Genomic DNA, 20,367 nt, shown 5'->3' on the forward strand with positions numbered 1-20,367 from the left:
TGCTTTCCAGTTTGTACAGACAGGAGAGTTATCTCATGGACATTCAAGTAGTTTGCTGAATAAAAAAAGCACGGACATACTTGCCTCATCAGTTGAAGTGTATATATCAAGGGATATCATTATTTGAGTATCTTAAGTAATTTATATCAGTGGAGTGCCCTCATATTTTCATTTCATAGACTGATGTTGCACAGAGAACAAGGACTGTAAAAACAGTTAAGTCTTTTGAGCAGAAAAAAAAGAGTACCAGCATGACAAACCAGATTTTGCATTTCGGACCTCCATGGTGATCATCAGGCCAGCAATCCGATGATTCCTTGGCCTTAACTTGGTTAGAAGCTCAGGATTCATTAAAGGTAATAGCTGAGAGTAACATGACACTCTTTTATTCAACATTCCATGCTTCAGTAACATTTACTCATTCATTCTTCAATGACCTCCTTAATCTATTTCAAGACTGAGAGGGAGCAAAAACCTTTCCCAGTAGTTATGGGTGCTAGACAGAAATAATAATCCTGTATGTGGTAACACAGTATCATAAGAAGTTCACACACATTCATTCACGCATGCCACTCACAAACCATTTGACGGAGCACCAATTCATCTAAAGCACATGAATGTAATGTGGGTGGAACCCGGAAAACCCAGAAAAAACACATATAGGCACAATGTGCAGACCCAACACAGAAAGTACTAAATCTGAGGATTAAGTTGGAAAACCAAGTGCTGGGAGGCATTAGTACTAAGTTGGAAAACCAAGTGCTGGGAGGCATTAGTACTAATCACCACACCTTTGTTCTACTCCACATTTGCTCATCTTAGAACATATTGCTGGAGGACTCTACTGCATAATATGTAAACAGACTTTGTTTTATGTCTACTGGGAAATGTGTTTTATAACAATTGTTTAGCTCCATGACAAGAGCTTCTATACTCCTAAAGTTCAAGCAGTGTTTTATTTGTTTTTGTTTACAATGGGTGGGTTGGCCCATTAAAATCATTACAATGCTGATTTTTTTTTGCTGAGTCATATTCCAGAATATGGCGATATGGCTAGGAGGAATGTGCATCGACTCCTTTAGTCCGACATGACTAAACCGAGGTTCAGTTAAGTTCTATGTGATCTCATATTTCATTTAATAAGCTCCTTTGGCATCTGAGATCACCACTTAGTAACATAATCTTTTTCACACCTCTCAAACTATAGTAGGAATTTTTCTAAGTAGCTTATGTTTTAGGAGCTGTAATTAGTCACTACATTTTTGTTCTAAAAAAGTTACAGGGTGAGCAAAACATAGTATCAAAGCTATATTTTAGGAAGTATATGTGGCCCCTTAACATGCATGATTGTCAGAAATGGCAGCAGAAATGAGAAAATCTTTGTGTAAAATGGTTCAGGAATGGTGTTACTTCAGCAGTTGATGTAACATGTATAATTCAGAAAGATACAAGGTGACATTTACTGACTGAGGACACTCATCCTCAATAAAAATTAGTATCAGCTATACTATGAGCAATAATAACTTTATATCTGAAAGACTTTTATTCTGTGGAATAAACCTCTCTTCCCAATTACACTCATTCCATTCATAAATCCATACATCCAAGAAGGAACAGGGTGACTGTGGGCACTCAGAAGTTCCAACATGGTGTCTGGGGTATCATGCTGTTCAATGACTGGTAGATCATGAGCTTTTTCATCCAGCCTATGCACCAATAGGCTGATGTTTGAGGATATAACTATTGTATATCAGAGCAGTTCTATTGCTACAGTAGATACTGAGTACCCAGTAGGAATCTTGGTATCTGTGGAGTTTATGAACACTAAAGAAGTGGTCGGGGCAGTAAGCAGACTCAGTATTCTGAAAAAAGCAGCTCAGAGGCCAATGTTGCCCTCAGTGAGTGACTGAATCAGTTCAATGAAACTACATTTAATTTAATTGTTGTACATAAGTGTGGCGACATTAAAATAACTACAGAGTAGGAGGCAACCCCCCTAAAATCCCATGTCATGGGAACTACCATACTTCCCAGCTAAATATATTTTACTCTGACTTCATAACACCTCAGGGTAGGTTTTATTACTTTCAGTGGAGTAATGTTAGTCTGGACATTGTGGCTACCTTTTAAATTCATGTAGTTTCACTGAGCCACAGCTCTAACATTCATTCTGCTCACAAGACAATTCCTTACAAAGTTCCAGCACTGCTGAAATAAAGTAGTCAGACAACAAGTAAAAGCATGTAGTCTTCTGAATATTTATAAAGAATTTCAACTACTGCAGGTGGGTGCAGGATTTAGAATCTGAAACTAAAGCTGCTACTCTACTGTTGATTGCAGTTGGAGTCATGTCTATGTTTTTTTTGCACATATGCTCACCACTTTATTATTTATGTTCCATGATGGCCATCTGTCCCTGTTGCACAATACATTCACGTCATCCTTCTCCGCTACATTCCTTCATATCATCTTTAACGTGGTATCACTTCTGCATGTTGACATTCCATCATCCCAAAGACACTTTGAAATGGTACATTCACTTTTCCTCTGTTTGCACTGCTATTTATCACACCTGATAACATATTCTGCACTGCGGGCTCCAGATAAGGTGATGTGTAACAGTGCTGCATCCTACTATGCAACTCTTAAAAGATGTAAATTAGTAGGTGTGGACCCCGGTGCAGTTATCTCAGTTTACTAATTACATTAAAATGTGCTAGATATAGCTGTTCTCATCTGCACTTAAATACTTATAGGTTGGCAGATGGAATAACACAAAAAACTTTGGGACAAAAGTAATTTATTTTCCACATTTTTTTGTTATTGGCTTCATTTCTTCATTTGCATACAATCCATTCTTGGTCATGCATTAAAATAAAATGTCACAATTCATTTGAAGGGTCCTTATGCAGACATATGAGCAGGTGCAAAATGAACCTTTTGTGTATTGTTACAATCCAGGGTCACTTTGAAAATAGACATTTGTATCCTTGATTCTTACTGGTTGCCATATAAATACATATCAATGTTATGCTCATTTGTGCTGTTTGTGTTGCACTTTTTATTTTACTATTCCTACTTTATGTGTCCCCAGTCACACACCAAATTACATTTATGTTATCTAAGATATGATCTTTAAAAGGAAACATTGGTTTCCACTAGTGGGTTAGGCAGTCTAATCATTAAAGGGAAAGTAATGAAGGCAAAGCTACTTTTACTTCAGGTATAGTTAATGAAGGCCTTACACTTTGCAGAGGTGGATGTTTTTCCTACTGTTGTAGTACTCAACAATGAGCAGGTGTAGAAGATTGGGGGAACAATAGTGGAACTGGCTATGTACACCTAGTGGCATGAATCACTATGACCTTACCTCACAGGCCATCTTGTAGTCCCAGGGTTCCATTAAAGCCTTTATCAACTCATGCTTATAGGTGGTCACGAAGCTTTTACACTGGGAAATAAAATAACAGACAAGTATTACATTACAATGTATTAAGATATTACACAATATTTTACTATACCACTGTCATTCAAATGCTTTTTCATCAAATCTTATAAACTTTAATAGATTGCAGCAGTCTTTGTCAAGATGAAGAGTTCACATATTAAATGGGAAAGCAAAGTAGTGCCCAGTCTATAATGGCGTAGTGGAAAAGGAGAGAACTAAAACTCTAGCTTTGCTTTATATTGGACATAAATTACTGACTGTATCCTTTTCAGTCATATGGGGTCTTAAGCATTTATACTTCTGACTTGACCATACCTGTGATATTATAGACGAATGCAGCACAGCCCCCCCAAAAAAATGTTCGGATAGAATATCTTCTCTGTTACTAGTCTAAAAGTATTTTTATTGGCACCGTTTTTTCTTGTCTTACATACCATTTTCAGCAGCATTACCACTTCTGCTGCATATAAATGATGATGATAAACAATCAGCATGTCAACTCCCAGTTCTATCTGTAAGTACTGTGGGGGGAGGGGCTACTTAACTGAGTGACACATCAGCATCTCCACATGCAAATAAGTGTGTATGCACATGCCCATGGGTGTGTGTGTGTGTGTGTACTCTTTGAAGATATTTACCTTAGCTCATTGGTATCCTGCACTGACTTCTGAACCAAAGTTTAGGAAAAGAAAGTCCATAAATAAGAAAACATGATTTTTAATGGCAGAATAGTATTCTGAATTGCCATAGCTATTGATGGCAAAGAACAGTATTAGAGTTTCACATCCTGCAATCTCTTACTTGATTAATCAAACTATTTCGGTAAGAGTAATACAGCGTAGACCATGGGGTCACAACACTCAAGACACTGAAAACAGAAACCATTATTTAAAAGCTGCATGAACATAGTATATTTGTGTGAAATCAAGATAAGTAAAACACAGTCAGAACTTTTAAATACAAATGACTTGGAAATTATGCATAGCAATAATATCAGAATACATATTATGCAGGGTGGGCTTGAAGAGGAAAACTGCTTGAAACACAGTAAACATACATACTTTGATGAAGTGCTTAATGAGGCATTTAAAGATTTGTGATATAGTTAATGCTCACAGTTGTCTGCCATCATTAATCTGTGTCCCTTTTTGAAAGAATCTATATATATGCCTTTACTTTTGGACTACTTAAAAATAAAGAAATCATGTGTAAAGCTTGGGGCATCAAGAATTGGGCATTGGATGGAAAGACTGCACATCATTTTGAGAATGATTTCTTTTTCATGGATCCTTGTGTTCAAAGGGTCTTTGCAAGTTTAAAGAAGCTGTGTATAGCTAAGTAAATCCAAACTGGCATTTTGTATCCTATAAGGTTTCACGTGAGTCTGATCAATAGAATGGTTATCTATGACTCAGTATACAGGGATTAATGTGCTCTGGTAAAAGATGGGATGTCATAACTCAGACTTAATGGAAACAGAGGTAAGTGTGAAGAAGGAAAACAGACACTCTTGTTCCCATTACTGCTTATAAGATATTAGTTTTCAAAACATTGAAAGAACATCTGCTTCTGAGGAATGACCATCCATTTTGTAGTTACAGTATACTCTGAACCGCTTAGAGGTTCCACTAGACCTTAATATACCTTTAGTCTGTTCACTAGCCCTTAATATACCTTTAGTCTGTTCACTAATATGTACTGATTAACCTTGTCTCTGACCATTAATTTGTTGAGTAATGCTTTATAATATGATCCAAACAAAAACAACAAGGAACAAACTAGAAACAAAACAAAATAACAAGTTCCAAAGGACAAATCACAAGATTCCTTCCAAGATTAAGCGCTTTTGTTCTTTAATATATCTACCATAGAACTTCCTCAGAATCTTTTTACAAAATATTTCTAAACCATTTAAATACTATTCAGGCTTTGAGCCAAAAAACACACACAACCAATCAACTACCATTCAAAGCACATGCACCCAGTGAAATACAATGTTTAAATTAGTTTAAAAAATCTCAAAAAATAAACATTCCCTGGTATCAGGCCCAATCATTATGCACTAAAAACAAGCCAATCAATAGATCTTAATGGCTTTTTTACCAATCAGAAAATAGAACCAGTCATAGATCTTGATTGCCTTTTTCCACCAATCAAAAAACAGTGTTAAAATCTATTGTCAAAAAGTGAAGTTCACAAACAATCCCCATCCAAATGGTATCCAGGCTTGATTCTGCTTAGCTTCTAAAGTCAGATAAGATTGCTTCCTATAAACCAAGTATATGTCAGTGAAGGATAATTTGGGGATGAAGAAGTATGTATTCGACATGCAAGAGACAGGTAGGAATAGGAAGGTAGGAAAAAGAGAGGGACTAGATGCAATTAGATATTTAATTATATGAAATGGAATAAGGTGGGAGTTACAATGGATATTCCCTCGATTTCTGTAGGAAGGTGGGTATTCAGGTGACAGATGATTTGATGGGATTATTTAATGATGTCAGTGAGAAGAGTCATTGTTTGGAAACAGCACATTAAGCATTAGTGGTAGTGGTGTTTAACAGAAAAGATAGTAGAGAGGACCCTGCAAATTACTGGCTAACTTCCTTATGTAATTTTTCACTTTTTTTTTTTTTTTTTACTTTCTGTAGTTGACTTTCCTCTTCATATCCACTCGGTCTACCAGAGTTACCTTTGTCTCCCCAAGGCTAAACCTGACTCTTGTCTGGGACTGATGAGGAGATTGAGGACATGGGGGCAGCATCACACTGTATCCAGGCAGTGGTTTTGTCACTTATTTCACTGCCCCTGTATGTGCCCAGAAGCACTCCAAGAGTGGAACATATAATGGGTGCTACTACTGAATCACCCCTGGCTTCCACATGATGCTGACATAAGTAGCATGCCCCACCTAGCCTCACAGAGCACCTTGCCATTGTTTTCCCAGTCTTCAGTAGGTTACTTAAGCCACAATAATGTACCCTGAATATGTACCCCTCTCCCATTTGTCTTCTCTTATAAGTGCGTCAGACATCTGAACCACTAATCGAGTCAGAGTCACCCAAGCCATTGTCAGAGTTTAATTCCTCTATGATATAGCAATGGCAACTCCTTATGTAATGGGAATGTTAAACTTCTTGTCAGTTTCTTGATAGCTAGATCACAGGGTAGCATAGCCCGATATCATTTGGGACAACTGAGTTGATTGTGTTGAGGGCATTCACTGGCAGATAATTGGGAGTGCTAATGCATTTTTGGATTAGGTGGAAAGAGAAGTGGCAATAAGGCAGGCACAGATATTTGGAAATTTTAAAAAAATATTTGATTGTGTCTCACAAGATTATTTGCTTGATATGTTAAAGTGTTAAAGAATGCATTGGGGAGAGACAGTGGTTGACAACAATCAGGACATTCTATAAAAAAAAATACTAGTGCAAATCTTTGTCAGTAGGTAATTACTGGAGGCTGTTTGACTGATGGGTACAAGACCATGATTCTCCTGTCTTCAGGTTTATTTTTGTTAGTATTTCAATATCGTGTGCAATGGATGATACTTATATAGTGGTGGAGTTACCTTGGGAAAAGTGGTGGGAGAAATGTCTAAGTATGATGGCCTTCCCATCACTGAAGATAATAATAGAAGTAAACTAGGCAAACCACAGAGACAGAGTGGGGATGCTAACAGAAGGATGGTTCGGGATGATTACCACCCTAATGAGGAAGGTGAGATTACTACAATGCATGATATGTCCTTGTGATTTATTTATGAGAGCATAAATATATAGGTTCTAAAAGTAAAGTAGAAAGTGAAATTAATAAGAATTGGGTTAGATTTATGTGGAGAGATGGTAAGGGCAAAACAGAGAAGAAAGAAAGAAAGAAAGAAAGAAAGAAAGAAAGAAAGAAAGAAAGAAAGAAAGAAAGAAAGAAAAAAAAAAAAAGAAAGAGTGAGAGTTGAGGGGAAAACAGATAAAGTGTTGATATGGAATTCCTGATTTTAGATGGTATTTGATGGCTATGAGTGTTATGCAACTGCTGAGGGAATATGAGCAGATCAGTTTATTCTTAGAGAAAAGGGAAAGTTAAAGAAATATATGGTGAAGCATATGGATGGTTGGGTTGGAAGGAAGAAGTTTGGGATGTTTCTGGGATGGAGGTTTACCCAGAAAGATGGAATTAGTATGGAAAGTCAAAAGAATTAGGAGTTCAGAAAATGGAAGCTATTTGTCAAAACTGAGGGGAAACAAATAGCTATATGTTAGGTAAATAAAAGAGTAATGAAGGGACTGGTTGTCTTACTTAGCTGAAAGTTTGCTTAAGGACTGAGGATAAAGGAAAGGGATTGGGGGATATGGTGAAGGATTAGACAGGGAATCAGACTCAGCCTTGAGGGTGATTAAGTAGGGGAAACTATGAGGTTAGGGAGTTTATCAAATTACATTTTTGTATTCAGAGACAGCTCTACCATGGACCTGTTGCATGGTTGGCCTTTCTCTATTGTCATGCTACATGCTAATGAGGTGGTTCAGGGGAGAACCATATGCTAATTAGCTACATGTTTCCTTCTCCAGAAATGACTCCAGGAAGACATCTAAGCAATTAATAGAATCATAAGATTTATTGGCCATGTAGATCAGTATAGCCACTCGTAGTTTGTCACTGTAGTGAACATGGCCAAAATGCCATGTTCCTCCATCATGGTAGCAGTAAGTATTGAGACTAGTGAGGAGCTACATTAGAAGAGTGTGTGTGTGTGTGTGTGTGTGTGTGTGTGTGTGTGTGTGTGTGTGTGTGTGTGTGTGTGTGTGTGTGTGTGTGTGTGCATGTATGTCTATGTATGTGTATGCATTTATGTGCATGTGTGTACCTGTGTGTGTTTGTGTGGGTGGGTTGGTTGGGGTGTCTCTTATTCATCCATATGCCCCTCTAAACTAATGAGAAAAGCCTACAGCAAGTGGGTAGGAGAACAACTAGCTACCAGAGATAATTCCTATAATTCATGCCTCAGAGGCACTTAGCCAAAATGTGGATCAGGGTGGGGAAACTGCTAGTCAGCAGAACTAAAACTCCCATGCCTTAATGACACTGTAACAGTACAGGGATCAGGGGTTAAGGGAACACTAGACACTGGGGATACTTAATATGATATTCCTTAAAGGCACGCAAGTGAAATATAAGTTGCAGGGAAAAACGGAGTGCCTTAAAATTCACTAAGTGGACCTCAAGCCCTATAAACTCTCTCATCGTATACTAGTCCTGTGCAATGACAGCAAAGAGTTTGTTAAAATATGTATATGCATATGGGTCTACTTTGATTCACTGAAAACTCATTTCACTGATTTTCAAAACACTCACATCAAATCGCTGAAAGCTCAAATCACTGAAAACTCATTTGACTGAATCACATTTCACTGAATGTAAGTACTGTTGGTCAAATAAAATGTATATGCCATTTTCCTCACTGTTGTGTAATCCTGGAGTTAGCATATATTGTTGGGGAGGTGGGGGGTACAGCCCCCCACCTACTTTTGGTTGTATATTGTTAGCTTTCGGTGAAATAAGATTCATAAATATAAAAGCTAAGTAGGTAGGGGGCCACCCCCCACATCCACCAATATGGGGGGCTGTGCCCCCATACCCCCTAACTATATATACTAACTCCAGGATTGCACTACAATGGGGCAAAAGGCATATATGTTTTATTTGTCCAACAGCACTTACATTCAGTGAAATATGATTCAGTGAAATGAGGTTTTCAGTGATTTGAGCTTTCAGCAATTTTTTTGATGGTGAAAATTCATTTCAAACTCACTGATAACTCATTTCACTGGCCCAGTTGTGCAGGAAAATAACTTTCTTGGGTGGCGTAAGCCAGGGAGCCTTGTTGGCTAGGCTTACATAGGCCCTTGGGCCGATAGCCTCGTACCTACCTATGAACCTATGAATTGAAATTCAGTGAAATGATTTTTCAGTGAATCAAAGTAGACCCATATATATATATATATATATATATATATATATATATATATATATATATATATATATAATTATAAAAAGGGGGATAATAGAACCATGTACTCTTAACCTTGAGACCCCTGCATTAGTTGGCTGCAATAAATTAGTGCAGCAGGTGCTTTTTTTACAATATTGAGTATCTCAGGCATTATCCACTGCCTGCAATATGTGATACTGAACAAGGATGATGGATGAGAAATGTAAGGCATACCCCTCCACCATGTAAACAGTATGTCCCGGCATGTATTTACTGAAGGAAGTGGGGTGTGAAATTGTAATGCCTGGCATTACGGACCGACTGTCATCATCCGTAAATTACCTGAGTTGGAGAAAAGGATACATTGTGGACATTCTGACAACAAGGACAGGTAAGAGATATGTGGTATATGTGCATATATGTTTGTGTGTGTTTTACTGTGCATATGTGTGTGTGGCGGGGAAGTGAAGGAGGAGAGATGGATGCCTGTGTATACACAATGTGGTAGCTTCAATTAACTACCACAGAAAGTGCTAATCTTCCCTTTTCAGTAGTTAACTGCGACTCGTAGACATGCAAATTAGCTGCTAAGGAGGTCTTTCTTCATTAATGCGAATGTATCTGTGCAATGTAAAATACCACATCATTGTATCAGAGCCATTTTACTGAAGGTCCTACAGCCCATGCCAGGGATCTTGATGAATCCCTGGGTATGTTTTATTTGCATGCAATTAGGCCTTAGAGAGGTTAGAGAGGTGATGGCAGAGCTCTGGGAACAACAGAGAAAGGAAAGGTGTGTGTGGCTAGAGGATGAAATGTGAGAGGAGGTACAGGATAAGGCACAACTGGTAAGACATTTTGGACGAGTTGGTGATATATATATATTGGCATTTAATTCATGGATGGTATAAGACAGGAATAGAAGTATGTTAGGAAGGTTGGGAGGTGGACAGCATGTGCTAGACACATGAGAAGGAAAAAGCAAATCATCTTCATATGTAATTAGAATATGAGATTGTGCAACAGGTCTGGAGACTGGCTATGGGATGTGGCAAATAGCTTACAAAAGGATGATGAATGATAAGTATGAATTTTGTCTTTTTGGTGTAGATGGGAAAAGCAGAGATTTGAAACGAGAGGAACAGGAGGAAAACCTGATAATAGTAGGAAGAGGGATAGAAAGTTGGTAATGAAAGCTTGGAAGCAACAAATATTAGGGGGTACAACTGGGGAGCAGCAAAACAATGGATGGATAAGCCTTGTAGGGGGACAGAGAAAGAAACATTTAAATGTTACCCATATCATGAGGGACAATGGTGCAAATCTGGAATGAGCTTGTGATTCCCATCTGTTCATCCAGATTATCTTGAGTAGAGTAATAGATGTAGGGTGCTTTATGTAGAAATGAAGAAGATTCCAGAGAAGTTGTATTCTGTGTGAAATATCTTTCCCTCAACTATGTTCTATTTACTTCAGTGCACCATCACCAAGAAGTTTCTGCAGTTAACTCCTGTTGACGCCTCTAGGCATCAAATATAGATTGTTCATATTTGCATTAATAATTCCAGAAGCATGCTACATACAATGTATCAGTAAATTTCATTTTAAAGCATACGTGATGGCAAGCACAACTGTATTAATATGTTACCTCTGTCTAATGCATCCAAAGAGATATTGAATATTATTTGTATGCTGTGTATTTGTATTGTAATATTTTCATATTTCTCTAAATAGCTCAACATTCAGGTAGCACATACAGAGCTACATAAGTTAATATGAAGAAAATCCTGCTGGCAGTGTGTGCCTTGCTTGAATGGTTACTGAGTAGCCATAATCTGTTTATACAGCATTACAAAAGTAATATTTGCTACCTTTATTTTGACTTATGAAATCCAGTTTAAAGCATCAAACAGAAAGACTGCCACTAATGTAAAGAATAATTTATCCTGAATAGTATGCCATTTACAGTTTTCTAGTAACACTTATGATTCCAGAGATACAAATACTTACTTGAACTGTAAGGTGTTAATTTCATTTTTTAAAGGCTCGAGCCACACCCACTGGGAGTTAAAAGTACACACTCAAAACAGCTGCACTGGAGGGAATGTGTTAAGTTGCAGAAGAAATTAAGATCTTTCAAGAGGGTGTTTCTGCCATAACTGGACTTAGGGATGTGCAGTAGTTCTGAAAGTATGGGGCATAGACGATCTGTATGTCAGGCAGAGATCGTTCCTTAGTAGTCTGCACAAAACTGTGAAAAATCCTTATCCATGTTTCTTTTATCCAGCTCAAACTCTAAGAAAAGCCTTCAATATTTTAATGTAAATACACTCTACCACTCTCCCAATCAAGGATAAAATTTCCTTGTAGAACTATCCCCAGGAATATATGGTATTCCTGTAGAAGTTTGGAAACTAGGAGTGAAGAAAGTGATACAGATCTGGAAGTTTTGTTTAACAGTATTTTAAAAGAAGGAGATGCACCAACATCCTGGAAGAATGCTGTGGTGGCTGTAATACATAAAGATGGAAAAGACCAGTCAGCTCCATATTCATAAAGGCACATTTCAAATCTAAGCCATGATTATAAACTATTTATATCTATAATGGCTAAAAGAATGGCAAAAGTGATACCAAAGCTGGTAAATAGGGTTCCTATTACTGTGTCAAATGCTTAGGTTGTCGAACGCTTAATCATTGACACCTAAATGACAAATGCTCAAAACCATGACTGGGGGCAAGTATGCAAATTTTTTCCCAGGGAAAAAATTCACATTGTCGTCATCGGGGATTTGCCCTTTTCCCCGATGTAGAGCGATCTTGGAGTTGGCATATTTAGTTAGGGGGTGGGTGGACACAGCCCCCTACATTGGAGGTGTATGGGGCGAAGCCTCCCACTTGATTAGGGTTTTCAAGTATATATATATATTTTTTTTTGTTGGCCAAGCAAAATTTTTCACGTGGAAAAAATTTGTGTAATTAGCCAATCGAGGTTTTGAGTGTTCCACATTTAGGTGTCCATGTTTTGGCGTTCGACAACCTAAGCATTCAATGCTGTAATATAGAGTGGTAAATATGGATAAATGTGGTTTTGTGGAGGGGAGGCAAACATTTGACAACATTAATAAAATAATGATGATCAAGAGTGGAGCAGAATGTAAGAAAATACAACTGTTGTTGTTAGGTATTGATGTAGAACTATGATTTATCTATAAATGATCCATTTCACTTTCTAATACTTTCTGATTAAGAAACTTAGTAACTAATCTCTTAACCACTCTACCTTCTGCTATAACTTTCATGTTATTTCAACACTTTTTCCAAATAGCCTTATGATCAGAAAATCCATTTAATATAACTCCAGCCCCTACTTCCATCACTTGTTTCTGACAAAAAATAAATCTACTTCACTTTGCCTGTCTCTGTTTTAAATGTCCTCAAGTTATTTGACCAGAATTTCAACTATTCGCATATTATAACTTCTCTTAATTTTCTTACGTGTATCACAAACTTCTTCTTACTCTTTCTTATTTTAAGTTGAAATCCCCAGTAGTATTTTTCTCATATTCACCATCAAATAAAATGTTAAACTTCTAAACATTCGTTCTCCCTACTTCATTCCAGAATAAGAATAACCCCCTACCAACCTAAATACATACATACCCCATCTCATATCTACCACAGTTGTTCCTCCAGCCAAAACAATAAGGAAATCCAATATTTTCTTTCCCAGACAAAATGACCACACCTAAACACCTATCTTTTCCCAAATTCCACAAAAGTTTACCATTCCATAATGTTTCAACCTGTCCCCTATCCCTGTACCCTATCTTTTTCTGAAATACATCTAGTATTTTGCAAAGAAATAACTTAAGTTTCACACATTTTACACCATCATAAAACAGCAATTTCCCAAGCTTTTCAACCCAGCTATTCACATTCACAGACATAGCCCATGTACTTTTTGCTTAAAAAAAAATTGGTGAAAGATTTTTTAAATTTTGTTTTTGTCAGTCTTACATTAGCTCTTATAGAATTTATTTTCCTTAAATCCTGCACATTCCTCTTTTTCAGCTCTGTTCTGCTGCTCAGTAAATCATCACATACATTTCTACTTCCTCATTTATTTCCCATAATTCACCATGGTTCCCAATGTCATTATTCATATCCCCCTCCCATATTATTCCCATTTCATTAATTACTACACCCTCATTCATTTATTCCTCTTATTCATTTACCCCAATTCTCTCAAAATTCTCATTATCAGTATTATCCACCTTACTTCTGCAGTATCGAACCAGCAGTGACCCTTTTCGTTACATATCCTGCATTTCTTTTTACACTTATTTATCATATGTCCTTACTCCACACACTAGTTGCACCTTAACTTAGAATATTCATTAATAAGATTATTAAAATCCCCACAAAAATAACAAGCTTTAGACTGGCCAATATATCTTACTGTTCCCCTATTACCAGCCTCATGAATCACACTAGGAAACACTTTATTATTTTCCATTTTCAAAAACACATCCGATTCTTACTTCCTATTCCTCAATCCCTTTTCATCTTTAACATTACTGATACTTGGCACAGAATGATACATTTGTGAAAAACATCTCTTGAAATCAGTTGATTCAATTTCATAATTTCTGATGTAATGTAGCTATTTTTTAAGTCTGTTCCTTTGTCCAGAAAAAAAATAGTCATTCTAAGGAAAATCATTTCTTTTTTACTTCACAAAGGAACAGAATTTTGTATAATAAAGCATCTGTTTCAAAAGCAAAAATCAGAGAAATGTTGTTTTCCTAAATGCACCAGTGGTCTAATATCTTTTGCAGTAAACCCAAAAGGCAAAATAGCATTGTCCCAGATAAAATATCAATCAGTAGCAATGTCTTTCTTGTTACAGATTTGAACAGTATACCTCCTTTTTTAAAACAGTCACAATTATTGTTGTCTGTACTTTGTCCTTTCCTACAATATCAACATACATTTTTTCCTATAAACTATTTTTCAGTGTATCTTTACTTAACATCCTTGTTAACAGCAAAACATTTTTCCTCCATAGCTTTTCTGAATACCTTATCAACTAGATTGGACCATGACACCTCCAAATCCTCTCTAGGATCTTCTTTTTCCACTAATACCACTAACTGGGAATCTGAAAGCCCTTCTGATGAAATCTCAGTTACTTCTATTCCTTTATGTGGCTCTAAACACTGACAATTTGATTTATCCATAATTGCCAAACATTTTCATTCTCCTTGTAAAATTCACAGTTCTTCATTCATGTTCTCCTCTGATTGTTCAGTTTTACCAACCATACACAACCTCTTCTCCTCTTCTGCCATCTCATGAATTCTTCTTGCTGCCTCTGCACCAGGAATGGAAGCAACAAGTGCATACGCACACACACACACACACACACACACACACACACACACACACACACACACACACACACACAACTGAAACAGTAGGAGTAACTTACTTAAAATAACATAAAAGCATTATTTACCTATTTACAAAATGTACATATTTACAAATATACATTTCTATTTTTTTTACTATTTATCATCTTTCTTATAACATCCTCATTGTTATTCTTTCATAACTGACCCCCACTCCCTCTTCCACAACTATAATCTAACTTTTTGCAATATATCTGCAAATATCCATTTCCCATTAAAGTAAAATTCCTTCACTCTTTCATTCCAAATAACCCATATTACATTTAAACAAATTTGTATCTACCTTTCTCATATATTCTTCCTTCTTATTCTTGTAATATCCATCCATAATCGTATTCATATCAATATTGTTTATGTGATTAATATTCTCAAAAACTTTTCTAGAGTTTTACCAATCTCGCATTTCAAAAAATATGCTCTGTTGTCTCTTCCTCCAAAAAAATAAACACACTCATTTAACTTTCTTTTTATGTGGCATATACTTCTTTACTGACAACTTATGTATTACCATTCTTGACAGGAAATCATGACACTCTTCTATCTTGTTAGAGCAGTTTTCCTTACTTTCATGGTTTGAATCACTTCTTCTGGTGCATTTTGCTTTGGATTTACATAATAATAATATTATTTCATCTTATTGTTATATCACATAATTTATCCTTTCTCAATATCATCAGTGTTCATTTTCCATGTTACTATTTTTTCTTGAATTTTTTTAATTTCTTCATTTGCATATTATTTTTTCTCTTTCTGAGTCTCATCTCCTGGAACTTTTTATGCTTATGTTTAAACATTTTCACTATTAATTTCTCATTTTCTTCTTTTACTCATTTTAATATTCAAAATTTAAAGAAATAGAATAAACAACTGAATATAGTAACACCTATTCCCCCTTCATCTTTCTCATGTACAGAACACCTATTTTCACTGGTTTAATCTTGAACACCATATGAAAGAAGAAAACAATGTACAATTTCATTTTCATATTTCTCTGACATCATATAAACAGTTGACATATATTATATTTCCCATTATTACAGAATTTACAAGATAGCCCTTTTTCATGAATGCTAATCTATGCATACTCCACAGAAGATGTATTTTATGTATTTCTTTTATCAGACCCTCCCATTGCATCATAGCTACAAAATTCTTCCAAAATTGTATCCTTAGCAAAGATACTTTGTTCATTGAAAAATACACACCCCCATTTCCCCACAACAGCCAAACCCTTACTTTTATCTTTATTCAAGGTCATTCTTATTTTGTTTAAAGATCTAGTCAGGCAAACCAACCTCTTCCACACCCATATTTTGTTTTTAGTAACTACAACTATATTGTCTCCATGTATTAAAACTACAGGAATTACCATGTCCTTTTATATCACATATCTAACATCTTTCATTTATAAACTACTTCACTCCCTATCGCATTCATTACCATTGCATACAACATTCCACTAATGGGACATGCTTGTCTTATACCACACTTCATGCACATTTCTTTACTCAGCCACCATTTTACTAATACTCTCACTCTGTTATTTTATATGCTGACTTACATACTCTCCTAATTCTGTTACCTATTTCATACATTTTATAACATCCCACAAAGCGCCACATCCTGCTGTATCAAATGCCTTGCTAATATCATTTGCCATAAGTTTCACATACACCCTTTTATTTATTATATCATCCACAATTTCTTTCACAAATAGTAGCAGCTCCTGACATTCATTCCTTTTATACATTATATACTTTATTGCAAAATTCTCAACTTCTTACTAGTTTTAGTCCTACGAGTTTTTTGTCTCATGTGACTATATTGTGACTAATGTATCTGCTGCATATTAGTTGCAGTGCTATAAGATTTTTGTTCTTGTAAACAATCTATAACTATCACTGATTGTATCCACACAGTGTTGGTTTTTATACATACTAAGCACAGTCATACCACCCCTGTAAACAAATGTCAAATAACCTTAATTCTTTCTTCCATTCTCCTTAGTCTCATACAAATGTTATAATCTGTGTTATTTAGTATGATGGGTCTCTAATTTCTTATTTCATCCTTGTCATATTTCTTTCATATAAATTGCAATATCCTACTACATAGCTATTCATAAACAAACACATCCTTCAACCATTCTTTCAGTGCATTTACAAAATACTCTGTTTGCTTAACCATTAATTTCTTCTATATTCCATACCCTATACCATCTGGGCCTGATACTGATTCAACATTTACTATCCTATGTACGCCACCTAATTCACTAACATTAAATGATTTTTCAAATTCTTCCTTATCTCATTTTGGAATGATTTTTTTACATCACTGTTGAAGTGACACCCTGAGCCCATTTGCAAAAAATGGGAAAAAAGGATTGTGGATTGATGGATGGATGGGTGGATGGATTACATTCTCTCTTTCAGTGTTAATAACACTGTTCTCATTTACTGAAAGTACTCTAAATTTGTTGCTTTTCCTTCTTTTTAAGTTTAAGGTAAATATTTTAAATTTTTTGTTTTCTTAATTTTATTATGTTCCCAACTGAATATTTTTCTTGGGTTTATGTACAAACAATTCTTGATCCTCAGAATCAGATTTCCTCACTGGCTAGAAGTTCAAAAATATTATTATCAATCAATTTTCCTGAACTCTCTTTTTGCATGCACTCTCTTCTCATTCCCCTTCAATGTTTTTTTTCTTTTTTTACAGTATCTTCCCCACCTAGGTCGACCTCTCCCCCATCTTCTCATTGTCTTCTTCATGTATGTTTTCTTGCCATTACTCATCTTTTTTACTGTTTACAGCTTGCTCTTGACAATCCATCCAAAAGTTCTTTTTCTTTTTTACAAACCTGCATTCAAGCACAGACATCCTTGCTGCCTGTCCTTTCTCCCCACACTGGTTACATTATACCTTGTTGCAATCATTAATTATATGAGAAAAGTCTCCACAAAAGAAGCATGAGTTAGGCTGGCCAGCATATCTTAATGTCCCTCTAAGACCAGTCTCACATTAAACACTGCTCATTTCTAACATCCACCAGACAGAAATCTTTGTATAAATTCTGAAGCTCCATATCGAACACATTTTTCTCCAAACTCTCACCTTCTACCTCTACATTTTCCATGGATTTTCTCTCCTTCTCCATGCTGCTGCTTCTCTTAGGCCTCTTCCTTGCTGCTGTAGCAGCTCCAAAGAGTACTGGAAGTTCCCCAATGCCCTGTCCAAACTACCCCTAATAATCAAAATGCCACCTCAGATCTTCCCTGAAATAAAATGGCACTGGCATAGTGGTCCATAAACAATAAGTTAAATTAAAACGTTATGTCAGAATCTCATAAACAAAATTTCAATTTCATAGCTCACACAAGATACTGTGCATTTGATTTCTCTTGTTTACTCTATTCCAAAATCATTTATATTGTTGATTTTAATATTAATTTATTTAGTAGTTTGATATAAACCTTAATGAATTAGATTTGGACATCATTTATTTGTTTGTTTATTTATTTTACTTTTCCATGCAACTATGTGGTTTTCAAGAATTTAATATTAAGCTCTGCTATTATTTAAATAATACAGCCTGCAAGCGATACAGTTAATTTAGTTTCTGTATGATATTTTTTATTTTTTTTTATGTTTTATGTATTTTATTTTATACATGAAATGTTTCTGCTGTTGCTCCAATTAGCAAATTGGCATTAACTGTGGAAAATTTTATTTGGATTTGTTTTTCTTATTTTACATAGCTTGGGTTTCAGGAATATTATTATTACTTTCTGTATTGTTATTATTATTATTATTATTATTATTATTATTATTATTATTATTATTATCATCATCACCATCATTATTATTTTATATTTCTATAAATTCTGCAATAAAATGTGATTGTTTAAAAATGTTTTCAGAAACTGACTAGAAACACTCCAGAAGTACTATATATTTATAAATAAATATTATTATATTTATAAATATATATTATAAATATATATTATCTGCAAATACACAGAGCTGAGTATATTTTCTTTATTATAGAGTTTAATTGTTGCTTAGATAATGATCTGCAACTATACAGAGCTGAGTATATTTTTTTTGGTTTTATAGTTTATACTGTTAGTGGTTGCTCAAATCTCTGCTGAAACTGTCTTCCCCAGCCCCCCACCCCCATTTTCTGCCTTGTCTTTAGCTGATATAACTGTTTTTTATAGCTTGTGTGTTACCTAACTCAAGGTTCCCTTAATTTGACCTGTTAATAACAGCCTGCATTTAAATTGGAACCTGTGTTCTGAGAGACAGCCTTACAAGATTATCTGCAAATATACAGAGCTGAGTATATTTTTCTTTATTATAGAGTTTAATTGTTGCTTAGATACTGATCTGCAAATATACAGAGCTGAGCATTTATTTTTGGTTTTATAGTTTATACTGTTAGTGGTTGCTCAAATCTCTGCTGAAACTGTCTTCCTCACCCCCCTCCCGGTTTTTGGTTTGTAGTTAAATTTGGTGGCTTTTGCAGTGCCCGCCCCACTGTAGATTTGATCTAGGACACTCCCCCAGTCTCATCTCATTACCACATTCTACCTAATAAACCCTTTCTGCACTTGCTTTTAGTCCTTTTTAATTTAATTGCATTTTTCAAACTGTGTGTGGTCTAACATTGCTACATACTCGTGTGCTAGCTTGCACTGCATGTGAATTGTTTTTACTACTGTTTTTGCTACTTTTCTGTAAAAAAAAAAAAAAATCTGTAAGCCTGTTTCCTATCTTTCCTGTAACTAGTGTTCCAGATACAGATTTGCTGTATCCAAGACTGTTTGTAAGCTTCTGAGCCCCTCAAGCCTTTCTGTGTTGGAGGGAAGCCTTCTAGCTTATCAGTGGGAGTGGTAAGCATTAGGTAACCTGTCTACCACATAAGGAGTGGTTCTGGCCCAGAATTTGTAGTTATTGGCCATTTGGGCAATCTTCCATCTCTCTCAACTTTCTGATTTGAAAGCCTGCATTTGCAGTTGTTTCTGTAACTCATCTAGTGCAGATAGAGATTCTTAGTTTTAGCACTTAAATTTGCTTATTCATACTCAGCACTTGTTCAGAACTTCTAAGCACTAAATAAGCTACTAATTACTATAGCACTCAATCTTCCTCATTACCTAGAGGAAAACAGTTTTTGTACTTACTTTTCCCACTGGCGTTGAGAAAAACAGCTCTTGTACTCACTTTCCTCACTTATCTAGAGGAAAATAGTTTTTTATTCAGGCATGTCCAAGGGTCAGCTCCCAGTGTTCTCCCCTGTCTATCTGATAAATCTGGGCATCTTGAGGCAATGTAGAAATTGCCTCATGTACACAGACAACCCTCTCCTCCTACCACCCAACACTACAACCTGTGAGAGATGCACTTATCTAGCCAAACTGGAGGTAAAGCTCTCTCCAACCAAGACTGAAC

The 20,367-nt window shown here is 35.8% G+C and overlaps 1 protein-coding gene across 3 annotated transcripts in view; it reads right to left on the reverse strand.

The window, feature by feature from the left end:
* LOC122812034 (prosaposin-like) overlaps positions 1–20,367 on the reverse strand; it is a 225,816-nt gene that overhangs the window by 86,476 nt on the left and 118,973 nt on the right. For all 3 annotated transcript variants that reach the window (XM_044084280.1, XM_044084278.1, XM_044084277.1), the window contains exon 6: positions 3,371–3,451. In XM_044084280.1, the coding sequence (XP_043940215.1) occupies positions 3,371–3,451 (81 nt within the window). The remainder of the gene's footprint in view (positions 1–3,370; positions 3,452–20,367) is intronic.

This window comes from Protopterus annectens, chromosome 9.part0, assembly GCF_019279795.1.
Source record: "Protopterus annectens isolate FY-2018-M chromosome 9.part0, PAN1.0, whole genome shotgun sequence".
NCBI classification, from domain to species: Eukaryota; Metazoa; Chordata; order Ceratodontiformes; family Protopteridae; genus Protopterus; species Protopterus annectens.